This window comes from Globicephala melas, unplaced genomic scaffold (genome assembly GCF_963455315.2).
Source record: "Globicephala melas unplaced genomic scaffold, mGloMel1.2 SCAFFOLD_470, whole genome shotgun sequence".
Taxonomy (NCBI): Eukaryota; Metazoa; Chordata; class Mammalia; order Artiodactyla; family Delphinidae; genus Globicephala; species Globicephala melas.
The window spans coordinates 68,175-86,440 of NW_027207638.1; the positions used below are offsets into that span (position 1 = coordinate 68,175).

The window sequence follows — 18,266 nt, forward strand, 5'->3', positions numbered from 1 at the left end:
ATACATTTTCTTTACACTAACCCTTTAGCAATACCATGGGTTCAATCATTTTTCCTACCCATATGACTCCAAAATATCTATCTCTAGCCTTGACCTAGTCCCCAAATTTCACCACCAAATTGCTAACCGCACTGATCGTAAGTCTGCACATATGGCCCACCCAAATTAAGCAAATCATAAGAGTATTGGGGGAGGTGTTTAAAAACTGTGGTTCCAGGTACAACTCACAGAAGACAGAGGTGGATTTTGTAGAGATGCCACCAGAAAAATCTTTGATTCATACCTCTCCCCGGTTCAAAAACTTTCAACAGCTCCTCATTTCCTAATTGGTACAGAACCTATCCTTCTCCCAGTTTTCCCCATTTCTTTGCTCTTTAGTTTTCTCATCTACAAAATGGGAGAAATACTAATATCCAATCATAATATTATTACAAGGATGAAGTGAATTAGTGTACGTAAAGCACTTAGAACTATGCCTGCACATAGTATGGACTGTGTAAATATTTGCTATGATTGCAATTATTTGAACAAATTACACTGCCAGAAATTACTAGCCAGAAATCTGGGGGTCATTCTTGATTTCTCTCTCTCTTAACTGCCACATTCATTCCATCTCCAAGTTGTCAATCCTACCTTCAAAATATATTTCAAATTCATCCAATCCCTTCTATTCACCTCATTATTCCAAGCCACCATCGCCTCTTGCCTCAACTACTAGAAACCTCAACTCTCCTCCCAACCATTATTCATACAGCAGCCAGATTTTTGTTTCACTTTTTTTTGAAGTATAAACGAACATTCCAAAAAGTGCACATCAAAAATATAGAGCTTGATGAATTTTCACAAAGTAAATGTAACCACATAACCACTAAGGGGTCATCTTAAAAATATAAACCTGGTCATGACTCCGGTGTATAAATCCTTCAATGACCTCCCATTATACTTTGACTAAAATCCAGTTTCCTTCCCATGGCCTATGAGTGGTTAGGCTCCTGTCTACCTCTCTTAATATCATTTTATCCTTTTCAGTCACTCCTCATTTCCTCTTCATTTCACCTCTTGTTAGCTTTTGCAGCTCTCAAATAGGCCAAGCTCTTTCCCATCCTAGGGCCTTCACAACTACCGCTCCTCCTACCTAATATTCGTTTTCCCCAACTCCACACAGGCCTGGCTGGCTTATAATTTAGGTCTCACTTTAATTGTAATCTCATAAAGGCACTCCCTGATTACCCAGTCTAAAAGGTTCTTCTCTCCCAGGCCCCACTGCCACCCCCATCATAGCCCTCTTATTCCATTTGTAAATTATATATTAGTCTCTCTACTTGTTTAGTATCTCTCTCCCCAACTAGACTGTAAATTCCATGAGGGCAGATACCAAGTCTGTTTTTATTACTACTGTCTACCCAGCACCTAGCATAATGCTTGGCGCACAGGATGTATTCAGTAATAAATGAATAAGTAAATTATTCAGGAATAAATGAATGAATGTCCACAAGCAAAGTACTAAAACTAGCATTTAAGAGCCTCTATATTATGGTCAACAGTATAGACTATGTATTATTGGTCTATTTTCCTCTCTATATTTAAAGCAAACAATTTGACTTTCTCCAAATGTACTCATCTTTTGAGGTCCACCTAATCCACAAAACCTTCTCAGTGGACATCTGGTCCTGATATAAGATGCAGGAGATACCAGGTTACATCGCTGTATTAGAAAGCAACTGGCAGAAAGAAGCTGAGATAAAACGTGAGGTTAAAAACGATCTTCCCCTTGGTTACAAAGGCCAATATAGCTTCTGTTTAAGCTAGTTTGAACGGCCTCATTTCTCCCAGCTCTTATTGTCTCTTCCTCTAAACTCACCATATTAACCTATCTGATGGCTCTTCACACCTTTTAACATAAGTGCAATCAATTTCTGTGTCTTGCTTATTACACCATAAACCTGGGAGTGGGATTTGTGATGAGGTGTTTATTATTTATTGGCTGTAATAACTGACATTGTTATTTTTGACTGCCTTTTTTCTCACATAACAACATCAGTTTACTTTTGGAATATTCTCAAAGGACTATTAAGGTGTCTTGCACTCTTCTGGCTAAGAGTGAAACAGCGAGTGGAGATGAAATCTGAACCAAGGTCAGTCAATAGGGATCTGAATCATAAGTACAGTGACAGAAATTTGTTGAAGCTCGTTCATTGCAACAGCGATGCCTGTATGACCCTTTGCTAATTCTTGCTAGAAACATCCAGTAGGACTGTGTAATTCCTGTTCCCTCAGAGTTGGTTTTCCTTATTTTGTTAGCTACTCCATATTCTTCTAATAAATTTTTTAGTTTAAATTAGCCTGTTTTCTGTTGCTTGTAACCAAAGAACCCTGATACCAATGTTTAACTAACTTCCCACTCGTCTTAGGTGATGCTATTTCTCAACTTTGTCTTTTTGCTGTTCACTTAAGAAAAGCCTCTCTGTAAGAGATACCACTGACCAAGAAGCTACAGCTAGGTGTTTTATGTAGATACATTATCTCTACTCCTTAAAGCTCTGTAAGGTAAAATCTTCCATCAATGTGACTTTCTCCAGCAGGTATCCAATCAGACTATAAAACACTTTTTTTTTTTTTTTTTGGCCACGCTGCATGCAGTATCTTAGTTCCCCTGGCCAGGGATCCAAGCCATGCATCCTGCAGTGGAAGCACAGTGTCCTAACCACTGGACCGCCAGGGAATTCCCTGAAACACTTTTTGGAACCACAATTAAGGTTAATTTGCAAGATTTTATTTCTCCTATTGAAACAACTAAACCCAAACCTTGTTCCAGCGTTCTCATTATGTGAAACAATTAACTGTCTTTATACCATAACGTCCTCTATGGTATAAAGTAAGCAAACTTCTACTTCTAGCTATTTAGCCCAGGGGTTGAGGGGAGAGGTTGGAGAGAGAGGAGATGAACTTTAACTATTATCCAAATTCAGTAAACCTGCAACTACTCAAGGCAATTGCATAACATGTAAAAGTAGTTTGCAAAAGGTCAGGTTAATTACATTTACTTTGGTATACAATGAAAAATACCTTGTCTGCCAAGCCTCCCCAATTCATGCGAGTTAGAATTCAACAGCATCACTCCGTTTTAGCACTGTATTCATATCGCTAATGTGACGCATCCTACCGTGTTCGAGGGTAGGAACCATTTTCATTTAGTGTAGCAAGTGCCTAGAGTTCTGCTTGAACGTAACCTAACCTAGAAGACAATTAAGGTACCAGCTTGAATGAAAAATAATCGTCCCAAATTCTGAACAACAGCAGGAAATTTTTTTTTTGTTAATAATTGGCAGCCATAAGGCTAAGCCTTCTATCTCGGCTTTGTCGTTTCAAATCCTTCCCGAAGGCGGCAAAAATAGTGAGCCACCACACCCGCCGCAAGCAAAGTGAGCCTTCCATCTCCACATTCCCTTGGGTCCCTCGCCTCTCTCTATCGCCCCAGGGAACAAAGGCCTCAGCAACAGGCCGAGCTCTGGCTCCGGGCGCCAGACGTCAGTGCGGCGACCCAACACCTTGCCAAAAAGACTGTAGAGAGATTATCAGAGCCGTGGCTTTCCAACAAGACAGCGATGCAAAACCAGGTAAGAAAAGTAAAACCTACCAGCGGAAAACTCCTCTCCAACCGAGCCCGCTGGGGGCGGAAGCGGAAGTCCCTGTGAGATCATAGAGTTCTCTAGTTCCGGTCGCGGGGCCGCGTTCGGGGCTAGAGCGCCTCTCCACGGCCACCGGGCTCCAAGTGGCTTCTATTTCCGGTTGCGGCTTCTGACAGAAAGCCGAGACCTCCTTTTAAACGCGGCGTCGCGGGTTCCTCGCCCCTCGCCTGGGGTCAGCTCGCAAGGACTGGCGCGGGCGGGGGGATTGCACAGCCCACAGCTGAGCCAGGCCGTTGGGGCCGGCCTGCACTGGCACCTTCGATCCCTCAGAGCCGCCTGGCTTTTGAGCCCTCCCTATTGGGAGTCCGTGATTGGCCGCCTCCAGGACTGCCGCTCGAGAGGCCAGCGTTCCTTCGCCGTACCTGTCCCCCCATAGTCACGCTTTTCCCTGTGAGGTGCAGCATTAATCAACTCACCTCTCCCACACACTACTTCCCTAACGTGGGTGTCCGCGTTGACTTCATTCTTCACCTTCCCTTGAGACCCCTCCCCTCTGCCTCCGGAAGAGGTCTTTTTTGCCCAGTTCCTGTAAAATATCACCCATCTGGCACCCCCAGAAAGTTCATGCTTACTAGAGAGTTTGTGGGCAAAGTAAAACCCAGTGCACACACGAAACTATGGCTGAGCACGGGGCTCACATCACAACTGCTTCGGTGGATGACCAGCCATCCATCTTTGAGGTGGTAGCACAGGACAGTTTAATGACAGCAGTGAGACCTGCTCTTCATCATGTGGTCAAGGTAAGGATTTAATTCTCTGAAAAGTTTTAGGAACGTCCGGGTAAAAACCAAGCCAATAATCTGAATTTATTTCTTGGCCTAAGTTTTGAAATAACCAATTAGCATATAATGCACATCACATGATTTAATGGTTATGGAGTCTCTTGTTATGTGTACTGAATACCCAGCACTAAAGGGAGGTTAAGGTAGACCCAGAAAGAAAAGTGTGGAAATTCAGATGGAAAAAAAGGAAATATAAATACAAGGCATAGTAGCTGTGTAATGGAATTAATTTCATTTATTTATTTTGCTTTAGGTTCTTGCAGAATCAAATCCTGCCCGCTACGGCTTCTTGTGGAAGTGGTTTGATGAAATCTTCACCCTGCTAGATCTTCTGCTCCAGCAACATTATCTGTCTAAAACCAGCGCCTCGTTTTCTGAAAACTTTTATGGCTTAAAGAGGATCGTAATGGGAGACACACACAAGCTTCAGAGGTTGGCCAGTGCTGGTCTCCCAAAGAAGCAGCTTTGGAAGTCAGTTATCTTCCTGGTTCTTCTTCCCTATCTGAAAGTGAAGCTGGAGAAGCTGATTTCTAGCCTGAGAGAAGAGGATGAATATTCCATCCATCCCCCTACTTCCCGCTGGAAACGATTTTACAGAGCCTTTTTGGCAGCCTACCCATTTGTTAACATGGCCTGGGAAGGCTGGTTTCTTGTACAGCAGCTTCGATACATCCTAGGAAAGGCTCAGCATCACTCACCCCTGCTGAGTCTGGCTGGGGTTCGGCTAGGTCGACTTACAGTTCAGGATATACAAGCTCTGGAGCACAAATCAGCCGAAGCCAGCATGATGCAGCAACCAGCTGGGAGGTAAGGCTTAACATTTCCCCAACATATTTGATTAATAAATCCTAAAATCTTATCCCAATTTTATGAAATTTACCCCCTTCAGTCCACTTTGGGGTATTTCATAAAATCATCGAAAAATTCTTGTGTCCATAAAACAAGGATTGCCATCCTGGTAAAATTCCTCATCATACTGGCTACATTTTTGCACACACTTGCTATGTACCAGGCCCTGTGCTAGGTGTTTACATATATTATCTCAATCCTCATCACAGCTCAATGAAATAAATGCATTAGCACCATTTAACAGTTGAGGAAACTAAGTTCTAACATTTGAGTACCTTGCCAAGGCCACACAGCTAATAGGCGGCAGAGCTGAGATTCAAGCCAGATCAATACAATTCTAAAGACTGCTCTTAACCATGGTGCTATCCCGCTCCTAGTGTCTGTGTTCTCTGACAAGTTCAAATATATTCCTCAGTACTGCTGAGTTGTTTTTTAAGTGAGTTATTTCTTTTTCTGGATATACTATCTTCCACCCCCATAAAAGGTCTATATAATCAATGGCTCATTAATTTCTTTCTCAAAACACAAAGCAACAAAGCCCTGGTCATTAAAAACAAAGCTTAGCTCCTAGAACTCCTAAAATACGGTAGGTCAGAAAGAGGAATTGTTTCAATTAGACACTTACAAGAGAAAACGCCAGTCCAGCAACTATTCAATCCCCAAGCTGAATCAACGATTCTAATGAAAAGTGTAAGAATTACACGCGTATTAGTTTTTCTGTGATTGTACCTAAATAAACAGTTTCTCCTTTTGCCTCCTTGTTCTGTTCTCCAAACAGCGTTGGCGAGAAGATAAAGTCAGCTCTGAAGCAAGCCGTGGGAGGTGCCGCCTCATGCCTCTCTACTGGCCTTTCGATGGGTGTATTCTTCCTGCAGTTCCTTGAGTGGTGGTATTCATCCGGAAACGAAGAAACCATCAAGTCATTGACTGCCCTGCCTACTCCACCACCACCGGTACATCTAGACTACAATTCTGATTCTCCCCTGTTGCCCCAAATGAAGACTGTGTGCCCACTCTGTCGTAAAAACCGCGTGAATGACACCGTTCTCGCCACCTCTGGCTATGTGTTTTGTTATCGCTGTGTGTTTAATTACGTGAGGAGTCACCGAGCTTGTCCCATCACAGGTTATCCAACACAAGTACAGCATCTGATTAAACTGTACTCCCCTGAGAACTGAAAGGGATTAGCACCTTGTCTCACAACGAAATGACTGCGCTATAAGGCCAGAGGGCTGCTTTTCCGCACGGTAAATAGCATTGTTTGATCATCCTCAATTAATAATGGTATGAACTTTAAACAGCCACATGGATTTCTTTAAAAGGATGTACTCGTTGATCTTAACCTTTTAGCTTGCTCCGTAGACACCTCTACTTAGAGTTGACCGAGCTGGTCAGAGTGAGAGAATCAGGACTGGCAGGGGATGTGAGGGTCAGCATAGAGAAGGGGATCAAAGAGGGTACTCGGCACAGAAGCTTTTCCTGTCCCCTTCCTTAAAGGACAAGAGGTATACAAGCTTTCAGGAAAAACCCAAGTTAGACCTCGTAGAGTGGGTAGTGAAGGGGAAGCAGGCCTTTTGAGAAAGGAAAGCATTTATCTGCCTATTAGGAATAGGTTTTATCGGTTTGCAAACAGTATGAAATATGGACCTGCTTTATTTTATTTTATTTTATTTATTTTTTTAATACAGCAGGTTCTTATTAATTATCGCTTTTATACACATCAGTGTATACATGTCAATCCCAGTCTCCCAGTTCATCCCACCACCACCCCACTACCCCTACCACGGACATGCTTTTTATAGAAATACTTAGAAACACTTTCTCCTTCCATATGCTGAGACTCATTTGTTAAGTAACATTTGCTATAGTTTATCACCTTTTAAAGATCCCTTTGTGAACCACACATACCTTCCTTGGGAAACTGGTTACAGGAAAATAGGGGTTGAATGTATATACAGAATAGTCTGAAGACTTCAGTGTGAAAGCAAAGCTATTAGTGAAGAGATGAAGTAAAATACTGCCCTAACTATGACTGTGTAAAGACAGGATCCTTTCATAAGCTCTTTCTGCTTGCTGTTAAGAGTTTGCTAAGCTGACATGAATTATTCTGGCTATTACTAAAGTTTCTACGAAACGCTTAAGTAAATTTTAAGAATAAATGTTTTTTGGCAAAGAGCTGTTCCATGTCATGATTATGTGGAAACTGAAAGATTAGTCGAGGTATTTAAATTTTTCATTCAGGCCACCTTTGACTTTTTTTTTTTTTTTGCGGTACGCGGGCCTCTCACTGTTGTGGCCTCTCCCGTTGCAGAGCACAGGCTCAGCGGCCATGGCTCACGGGCCCAGTCGCTCTGTGGCATGTGGGATCTTCCCGGACCGGGGCACAAACCCGTGTCCCCTGCATCGGCAGGCAGACTCTCAACCACTGCGCCACCAGGGAAGCCCCTACCTTTGATTTTTTGAGGCATTCTGTATTAACATTTTGCTTTTTTTGCTAATCCAATATTGGAGAGAAATCCTCTTCTCCAACAGCAAGACTTCAATCTTGAGTGAAATACCTTATTTCTCACGTGAAATACTGCACAAACACTTAAGTTGCCACTGGATTGGCAGGGTTAAACATACAGGTTAAAAACATATGGGTTAAAAAAAAAATCATTACTACAAGAGGAAGGATGAAAATGATTTTTAAGTGCCTCTGCTGAGACAGGTGTTGTCCAATACAACTCATTTTAGCAATTCAAAGCACATTTTCTGACAGCACTAAGATAATAGAACTAAATTTTGAAATAGAATGTCCTATAGATTTTAAAATATTAACACTTTTATGTACCAAGAGAAGAATATAATGGATATTTGCAAAAATTCTTATTAAACCACAAGGTTTTACCAGAACAAATAGCATAGTTAAGTAAACTTTTTTTTTAATTTAAAAATTTTTTAATTTGTTTCAAAGTTAAACCCAAGACACACTGACTTCACAGGAAATCCAATGAGAAATGTTTTTCTAGGTTGAACACCTGTTTCCCCTTAGTCTCCCCCCCAAAAAACATGTACATGTTAATTACTTTCATTTTACAATCACTGCTAAATAAACATTTTTAATATAGTAATAAGTCAATAAGGGAACCGAACCAGATTCAGGATTGAAATAATGCAGTTTTCCATGAAGACATCAAAGCCATATTTTTCACCTCAACCTACAAAGAAAAACAGAAAAGCATCAGTAATTCAAAAGAATATTAAACACTCTTACACATAATAAAACCAGTATCCTAATAGGCTAAAACATTACCAGTGTGGAAAAACCACAACCAGAATCAGCTCAGAGAGAAGATTAAGGGGTCATACCCTGGTCAATGCCAACACTGAAGCAATGGCAATACCAGGTCAGACTGTACTTCACTCATCATTGCATCATTGCTTTTCACCTCCTTGTATTATCTAAGAGCAGCCCAACACCCTATTTTCACATCCAAGAAAACTTAGGTTTGCCCATGAGAAGAAAAGACTTCTTTTTAGATAAGTTGCAACTGTGGGCTTTCAATATTTGCTCTTCTACTATTCACCTCAAGCAACTCTGCTGTACAAAAATGCAAACTTGAACAAGTTTTGTTTTGGAGGTGCTTTTTTAAAATTTTTGAAATGCAGAGTAGAGTGGAGAAGCGTTTACAGTTCAAAAACATTTCTTGTTTTAGTGAGTCCAAACACCATGCATGATAAAATCTCAGGGATGTCTGTGAAGGGATTTATAATCTAGTTCTAAAGCAAAATCTTTAGAAAAGATTTTCCCCTAAAATCCTTTATAAAGTAAACTCCAGTTCATTTAACATACAATTTGATTTACAATTCTGCTGCCAACAAAGATGAAAAGTATAGTCATAAAAAATTTTATACAAGAGTCTGCTAAAGAGTCCAAGACCCAGGGAGGCTAGGAGTTGACAAAGGTCCATAGAAAAATAACAGCAATGCTGGAAAGAGAAACTGAGGTCTGATTACCAGATTTATATTTTTCCACTACCAGCTAAATACAAGGTTTAATTTCATTTTTCTCCAGGCCATGGGCAAGATAAAGGAAACAATGCAAAGCCTGGGTAATTCACAACATGGATGATCAATTTCTGAATGAGAAAGCTGCCTGCATTTTATTCTAAGTGACACCTCGTAGTTTACTATCGCTGACATGCTATGCTAAAGTACTAGGATCACAAACAATGTCAACCTCTCCAGCTTTTCAGCATTGTATCTAAATAACAATTCTGGAGACACAACATGCCTCCTTCAGCCATTTATAAATGTCAATAGATTGATACTCCATAGTTAAAAACGTACAGCTATGGTCTGTGTTCTCCATTCAGCAACTGAATTCCACAAAGAGAGGGAAACTAGTAAAGTGCCCGTTCAGAGGCTCGAAGCTTTATCTCATCAACCTGTGCAGAAGTAAGTACACGTTACAAAAAGCAAACAGGCTAAGAGAACTTAAATAACCTTGTCTAAAAGCATGAAACTTGTGAGCAGAGCTCCAAGTGTGCTCCAGCCACACACAGAGGGCACACTTTCCTAGTTCTCTTCCTCAGTACGCTTTCCTCTGTCTGGAGCGCCTTCTCTACCCCTTTCAATCTGGAGAAAGTCTGTAGTTCTAAAACCTTGTTCAAACGTCACCTTCTCTGTTAAGTGGTCCCTAACTCCCTCAGTCATCGCCTCCTCTGACTCCCACAGCACTTTTTCCCACCACAGTACGCATCACACGCCAATTATTCACCCATTCACGTCCCCCACCTCCCGTCTCTCCCACCAGCCCCATTACGCAGAGCTCCTAAAGAACCAGGACTTCCTCTTACTGGCCTTTGCATCCATTACACTCAGAATGATGCCTGGGACACAGAAGGCGGCTCAATAAGCGACAGTTTAATTCAGTCAGTGAACGACCCTCCCTACTAAACCCTAACCGCCTGGATTATACAAGCATCAGCACGGTTTATAAAGCCGACTTACCTCCAACATTTCACATAGGTTAAGGACGTCCCTCAAGCATCTCTAAGCCCTCCGTCCTCCAGCTTCTAACTCATGGCATTCTGCATGGCGTCCTGCGCAGGACCACCAATACTTATACACGGTGTATCCTCAAAACGATAATAATAACAACAATAACAGTACTACTGCTGATAATAATAATAATAACATCCAAACCCCACCAACTTCAGGAAAGACTGAGACGCCATCCTTCCGGGGAAACACAAGGCCGGATCCAGGGCTCAAACCAAAGCCTCAGGCAGGGGGTCCGCAGCCCGCTTTCCGAACCCCCCAAAACTCTTACGCCCTAGACTCTCAGGAGGCCTGCCCAGGCCTGCAGAGGCTGACCGCAGCCCACCCGCCGCCGTTCAGTCCCAGAGGTACAGGCTTGGGGCTTCCCACACTGCTCCACCTCGCTACCCCGCCGGCTGCCGCGGCAGCCCGATCCGGACAACCAATCCCGCGACGGCCAGTGGACCACGTGGGCCGCAGCCCTGAGGCTCGGCTGGTGCGAGGAACAGCCAATCGAAGGGCTAGGCGAACGCCGGGGTTGGAGTGGGGAGGCAGGGCCGGAAGGCGCAGGCGTCTTTGCCGTCTCTTCTTGGCGTGGCGGGCTACATGCTCAAAGTTGAAAGCAAGACCCTGAGTAGTCCCCGCCCGCCCTCCAATTCCCTGATCCCCGACCTTGGGGAGACTGACATCCGGAGTGGTTTTGCTGGTGCCTCGTTTCACAACTGGGGAAGGGCATCTGAGGTGGGCTGTAGAGGGTGTGTGTGCCCTGGCTTTCCAGGAAGAACTATCGATTCAGTGTTCTGAGAGTATCGTGCTTGCGCCGAATTCCCGCCTGAGGGCTAGGGGTTGGGGCGGACTTTGATGAATGTGTCCCTCTCTCCCCGACCAGGAGAAACTCATTGGCTTGTCAGGGGCTTGGACGCTTCCTGAATAAGCAAGAGGTGCCACTAAATATCAAAGGACTGCGAAAGAGAGCAAGAAAGACTTCCTGGGAGAGGTGGCATTTGATCTGGGTCTTGAAAGATGCGTTGGATTTGGAGATTCTGGGAGAAAATAATTTAACTCCCGAATTAAATGAGAAAGCATAGGGGAGCTTACCAAATTTAGGTAAAGTTGAAACTGGTGTAGTGTTTTCCAAAATTCAGTGAGTTGGAAATACCAGGAGGAAACTTAACAACATAGATGTCCCCCAGCATCAAAACCAAACGACAAACTCCCACAATCCAGACTTACAGAATCATTAAGGTTGAATCTGGAGTTGGAACCCAGGCGTGTATATTTTTAATAAGTACCCCAGGGGAGATTCTGATTCACACCAAAGTTTGAGGACCAGTGTTAGCGTAAAGAAATGAGGTGATAAGAGATTTGAAAGACAGGGCAAGACTTTGTTAAAGATAGTGGCTTGCTGGCTGTGTAGTTTAGACTACTCTGGAGAAAGTGGGAGATTTAAAGATTTCAGAGTCTGAGGAGATGGGTGATCAGAGCTGAAAACTCAATATGCAACTGTGTTTTTAAATAGATTGAAGGAAGGCGGAGTGAAAGAAGGGGAAGCTATTGCCAAGTGATTGCAATGGTCCAGGTGAGAGCTAGTAAGAAATGGAGAGGTGGCATATGAAGGACAGCAGGAGGAATATGATGAGTGTCAGATAGGGATGGGGAGAAAGATATGAGGAAATAAATGGAGAAAAATGGAATGTCCTCTGTACCAGACCTATGAAGGACCTCCATTGTACTTTAAGGATAGACTTTAGAAAGTGAAGAGAATGGGCCTTTGCAAGTGCTGTTTCCGCTGCCTGGTTTTCCCCTTCCTTCTTCATCGCCCTTTGTCAACCTGATGCATTCTTTTTTTTTTTTTGCCGTACGCGTGCCTCTCACTGTTGTAGCTTCTTCCATTGCGGAGCACAGGCTCCGGACGCGCAGGCTCAGCGGCCATGGCTCACCGGCCCAGCCGCTCCGCGGCATGTGGGATCTTCCCGGACCAGGTCTCAAACCTATGTCCCCTGCATTGGAAGGTGTATTCTTAACCACTGCGCCACCGAGGAAGCCCTCAACTTGGTGCATTACTTGCAGGTTTCAGCTCACATACCATCTCACTTATGAAATCTTATCTTGTTCTCACAAGCATAGTCACTGACACCCCTTAGAACACCCCAAGCACACTGTTCATATGTTTCTAGCTCTCCAGAATGGCACTAGAGTGTAGTGGTCATGCATATGGACTATAGTATTTGCAAGCACCATAAACACTCTGTTCCTCAGTTTCCCCACCGGTGAAAAGGGAATAATGACAGTACCTACCTCACAGAGCTGTTACGAGAACTGAATGAGAACAATGCGATAACACCTGGTGTTATCACATATGTTGTATTGCAATGAGTTCTTTAATATATGTGTTCCCCCTCTAGATTGTGAACAGGACATGTGTCTTATTCTTCTTGCTAACAGTAAAGGCTGCATGGCAGAATGATAGTAAATGGGTTTGGGAATCAGATAGATAGGAGTCCAAATCCCAGCTCTGCTACTTACTAGGTGTGTAATCTTCAACTTTACTTCCCTGAACTCAGTTTCTTCAGTTATAAGATAGTGAAAATAATGCATGCCTTACAAGTTGTTACGAGGACAATTTGAGATAATCAAAGTTGCCGATCTGGCCCAAAGAAGGCAGTCACTAAATGGTGCAAATGATGGGTGGCCCCAGGACATAGTACCATGTTCAGAACACAATAAATGCTTAGTAACTGATTATCCTGATATCGAATGAAAAGCTGACGTTATATGCCAGGCACCATGCTAAACTTTTTATATACATCATCGCACTTCATTCTCACAAGAACTGTACAGAGAAGGCACTATTATTATTTCCACTTTACAAAGAAGGAATGTGAGGTTTGGATTATCTTAACAAAGCTTTCTAAGCTAAAAAGTGCTAGAGCTAGGATTTCAAGGCCCTTGGTGCTTTAAAAAACAGCTGACTGAATGAGAGAATGAATGAAAGGAGACTTACCCAGAGTCAGGTGGTGGCGTGGTAGAACCAGCACTGTTACTCTTGGTCACCATGCTATCTAGTCTGCTATTCTAGCGGAATCATCTTGACAAATGAATTGAGAGTGAGATGGACGCTGGTATTTGGCAGTTTGTGTCTACTGACCAGGAAAGCTGTGCTATACCTATCTCGGCTGATAAATTGAAGTGCTCGGTGAATAAACACAAATAAATTGGGAGCTCTAGTTCTTCGCCAGCTGTCAGCAGTGTGGCCAGATCATTTTCCCAAGACCTAGAAAAAAATCACTGTACAAGCTACTGATTTCAAGTTGCTTTGTATCATGAACATTTGCTTTGAGATATCAGAGCCAGAATGTGAGCTCCTCGCTGGCCTGATAACATACTATTCATAGCCAGAGGACTTAACTAAGGAACTCTGAAGAAGGAAGAGAAACCCTCTTTGCTCATCTTTCACATTATCCTTCCTTCTCCTGATTTGGTCCCTAATAGTGCATTAAAGAATAAGAAGGAGAAAACAATACAGTTCCTAGTTCTTCTGCCCCAAAAATGTCCTTCCTGTTGATTGGGAAGCAAAAAGGAGGTACTTAGGTAGATTTCAGATTTTGAAGACTCCAAAGCAATCCAGAATCCCAAACTTGAAAGTCAGTGGAAGGAGTAGGGGCATTTGTATTAAACAGACCTGGCTTTGCATGCCAGCTCTTCCACTTAACTGGCCATGTAATCTCAGGTTCCATATCATGTGCCACACTCCCAGCTTGGTCCCTTGTGCCCAAATGCATATGTCCAGTAAATGATGGTCCTTTTTATCTTTCTAAAAGTAAGTGATATCAGAAGGATTTCAGTGTGAGAGTGAAGCTGAGAATTAAGGTAGGTAGTAGAACTAAAAATGGGACTGGGGACTTCCCTGGCGGTCCAGTAGTTGAGACTCTGTGCTTCCACTGCAGGGGGCGCGGGTTCGATCCCTGGTTGGGGAACTAGGATCCCAAATGCCGCGTGGCACGGCCAAGAAATAATAATAATAAATTTTAAAATGAAATAAAAGTGAGACTGAATTTGGAAATGACGTGAGTGAAAAAGGGTTAAAGTTGAAGCTGAGAGCAGACCTCTGCAGTTTACTATGTTGCTGTGCTGATTATTCGTCATAGTATGTATTCTGCCTCCTATCCTGGAAATAACTTTTGAGCCAGACAGGTACAAAGTGTCATGCCAACAAAGCAGAACTCCATAGGAAGAGTAACCTCAGTTAAAAAAAAAAAAAAAAAACCCGAGGGGGTATTCAGAAACCTATTTCAGAATGCCATTTCAGCATAAGCAAATTGGAGTAGAAACAAAGAGTTGTTTGATGGTATGACTTATGCGGAGAGAAGTATGTTAGTTTCCTGTGGCTGCAGTAACAAATTGCCACAACCTTGGTTGTTTAAAACAACAACATTTTATTCTCTCACAGCCAGAAGTTTGACATACGAGGGCAGAAATCAAGGTGTCAGCATGGGCTATGCTCCCCTCAGACGCTCCAGGGGAGAATCCATTTTGTGCCTCTTCCAGCTTCCTGTGCCTGCCGGCATTCCCTCACTTGTGGCCACATCACTCCAATCTCTGCCTCTGTGGTCACATTGCCCCCTCCTCTTTTGTAGGTATCAAATCTCTCTCTACCTCATTCTCTTTTTTTTTTTAAGATTTTTTTTTGATGTGGACCATTTTTTCAAGTCTTTATTGAAATTGTTACAATATTGCTTCTGTTTTGTTTTTGGTTTTTTGGCTGCGAGGCATGTGGGGTCTTAGCTCCCTGACCAGGGATCAAACCCACACCCCCTGCATTGGAAGGCGAAGTCTTAACCACTGGACCGCCAGGGAAGTCCCTCTACTAAATTCTTATGAGAACACTTGTGATTGGATTTAGGACCCACATGGATAATCCAGAATAATTTCCTCATCTCAACATCCTTTCTTAATCACATCTGCAAAGACCCTTTGTCCTTGTAAGTTAACGTTTATAGGTTCATCATCATCATCATCATCATCAATAATTGCTGGCCAATATTCAGTTGTTCCTGTTTAACCAGCATCCCCACAAGAGATAACTGTCTCTTACCTGTTTATTTTTTTCACTTAATTGTTTTTTTTAATTATGCAAACAATTGATGTTCATTGTAGACCATTTAGAAAATACAGAAAAGTTAAAGAAAAAAAGGAAAGGAAAAGAAATTCAATGAAAAATCATCTGTAATCCTCTCACCCAGGGGTAGCCAAACCTTCACCAAAGAGTATTTTTCTAGGCTGGGTCTTGTGTCCAACAAAGAGGAAAAGTAGGAAAAAGAGAATAAAAGTGAATAGAATAGGACAAACGATTTGGAAGGTGATAGAATAGGTTAATATTGTTCATAATAGATATGTACAGGACAGCTTAATCTAAAATAAACGTAGAGCTTTGAAATGAAATTAACTGTGACAGGAGATGCTTGTATGATGTATAGAAATAATACTCAGCCCTTTAGAGGAGGGACGTTTTAGCTTTGGCCTCTCACTTGAAAACCCCTGAATTTCCCCACTAATACTTCATTCTCTCCCAGAGGTCAGACCCTGGCCTGCCAATCTGCCCTGTCATAGGCTTTTTTTGAGTCCTTATCAGCCTTCCTCAGGGGTCAATGTTATGAAGACTAGGGGAGTCTGGCAGAGTTCCTGCTCCTCCCAGGCTGATATCAAAGGGCAACAGGGGCTGTGACAGAAGGCAAACATTCAGACCAAAGCCAGATGTGGAACTGAAGCAACAAGAGGAAAAGCAAGAGCATCAGGTAAAAAAAAAAAAAAAGTTTTTTTAAAATCTTATTCCTCTCAGTTTATGTCTGAGAGCATGAAAAGCTTAGTAAAATCATAGCTCAGGAGCAACTTGTAAAGGAGAATGAGTGAGAAGTTTGGGGAAATGTGGAGCAGATGTTCATATGGAGCTAGACTCTCAGAAAACTTTGTATCTATCATGGTTGTCATCAGCAACCAAGTAACATCAATGAGCCTTGGGAGTCATGAGAGTATAGTTCTGCTAGTTCAAAAGCAATTAGATTTGTTTGTGAGTCCCAGCAGGTGGAAGTTATAGGGAGACAAATTATAGCTGAAAATAAGGAAGCTATTTCTTTTTTTTTCTTTTTGCGGTACGCGGGCATCTCACTGCTGTGCCCCTCCCGTTGCGGAGCACAGGCTCCGAACGCGCAGGCCCAGCGGCCATGGCTCACGGGCCCAGCCGCTCCGCGGCATGTGGGATCCTCCCGGACCAGGGCGTCCCCTGCATCGGCAGGCGGATTCTCAACCACTGCGCCACCAGGGAAGCCCAGGAAGCTATTTCTAACAGAGCTGTCAGAAAATAGACAGGGACTAATTTGAGAGATAATGAGTTCGTTGTTATTGGAGGTGTTCAAGCAGTTGCTGGAAAGCAATTTGTTCAGAGTTGCTAGTATTATAGAGCATTGGTCCCCAACATTTTTGGCACCAGGGACCGGTTTCATGGAAGACAATTTTTCCACAGACTGGGGAGGGGGGAGGGGGAGGGGGAAGGGGTGGTTCGGGCAGTAATGCGAGTGATGGGGAGCTATAGGGAGCGGCAGAGGAAGCTTCCCTAGCTCGCCGCCGCTCACCTCCTGCTGTGCGGCCCTGTTCCTAACAGGCCGCAGCCCAGGGGTTGGGGACCCCTGTTACAGAGAGTATTTAAGGTAGATGGTTGGACCAGATCTTTAAAGTCCCTTCCAACACTTCTGTGATTCTATGATATAATAGAAACTTATCAGAAATTTCTCTAAGAGCCAAACATTTACATTTGCCTATAGGAGATGCTCACCTATGAAAAAACAATTCATCAGGTTGATTTTGGTTTGCCTGGAGGAAGTGAGAAGGCAACCAAGGCAAGCTAACAGCAGAGGAGAGGACCCATCCTGCTGGATGCCTGCTTTTTTCCCTTCTGGTGGATATAAACAACACCCACCTGGCCTCTGCTTAGCAGAGATCACACAGAAAAAAAATGGGTTCCCTTCTTCTAGAGGAAGAATTTGGGTTTGGGTTAGTAAATATTTTATTTTGCAGTTAACAAAGACTAAGGGGGCTGTCTCTGAACCATCTGCTTCCAGGGTGCTAACTTCAATGTAGGTGCCTGTTTTCTGGTCTGGGAAGCAGAAGGAGGTTGACCACAGTTTAATATCTATGTCTCAAAGGCTCATGTCCATTCCCCAGTCTTAGGGCTTCCCACAGCACAGGCAGAACTATTAGGAGGGATGGAAAACTCCTGTTCCTGCATCCCACTGAATAAGAAGTGTACTTTTAGAAGAATGCCTGAAGAGCTTAAAAGATTTCTGCATTTGGTATCAATTGTTATTCTTTCAGGAGTAGAATAAGACTTTTTTAAATGTATAAAATAGCACATAAAGAATACCAAGTTTTATGCTTGTTTTTATAGCCAGATCTTCTACATCAAATATACTCCAAAGCTATACTCCCTTGGTTTGTTGTCTTCTCTTCTTTCCCCTCTGAATTATAAATAGGGGCATCTTCTGATGGCAACTACTACTTCTGTGTAATTTGCTTTGGCTCCTGTGCCAACCGATGCCCCTTATATCTGGGCTCACTGTTGGTGCTTCCTGATTTTAAATGAAAAATGGCTAAAAGTTCAGCAATTTTTCCATTATGGTAAAATATTAAGCATTCAGTTTATCTATTCCTGTTCATGCTGTGAAGGCTAAAGTTCTTGGCAAAGTTGTGAGAAAACAGTAATATCAAAGATGATTTCCAATGTTAAAATGTATCTCCAATAATCTAAAGCTTTGAAGAAAATTTTGTAATCTCTGTAATTCTTGTTAACGTAGAAGCAACATTTCTGTCCTAATTATTTATTGGAACCCCTTTCTGTCATTGTTTGGGGCACAGAAGGGCTGCTGAG

At 42.8% G+C, this 18,266-nt stretch overlaps 2 protein-coding genes, 1 long non-coding RNA gene and 1 other non-coding gene across 4 annotated transcripts in view; 1 reads left to right on the forward strand and 3 right to left on the reverse strand.

Moving 5' to 3' along the window:
- LOC115850802 (AP-2 complex subunit beta-like) overlaps positions 1-3,741 on the reverse strand; it is a gene marked incomplete at its 3' end in the record, with an annotated part of 71,195 nt that extends 67,454 nt beyond the window's left edge. The window contains 1 exon segment of the mRNA XM_060293308.1: positions 3,638-3,741.
- Positions 3,742-3,761: 20 nt separating this feature from the next.
- On the forward strand, positions 3,762-7,452 carry LOC115850415 (peroxisome assembly protein 12). Its single transcript, XM_030852158.2, has 3 exons — positions 3,762-4,429; positions 4,725-5,278; positions 6,099-7,452. The coding sequence occupies exons 1-3, from the start codon at positions 4,307-4,309 to the stop codon at positions 6,496-6,498; spliced, it is 1,077 nt and encodes a 358-aa protein (XP_030708018.2). The 5' UTR covers positions 3,762-4,306; the 3' UTR covers positions 6,499-7,452.
- LOC132595717 (uncharacterized) lies at positions 4,731-10,776 on the reverse strand. The gene is made up of 3 exons (XR_009561852.1): positions 10,316-10,776; positions 9,653-9,750; positions 4,731-8,520 (listed from the first exon to the last, which is right to left on the reverse strand). It is a non-coding gene; the product is annotated as an uncharacterized lncRNA (long non-coding RNA).
- On the reverse strand, positions 8,642-8,738 carry LOC115850921 (Z30 small nucleolar RNA). The gene has a single exon (XR_004038546.1). It is a non-coding gene; the product is annotated as a Z30 small nucleolar RNA (small nucleolar RNA).
- Positions 10,777-18,266: the final 7,490 nt, after the last annotated feature.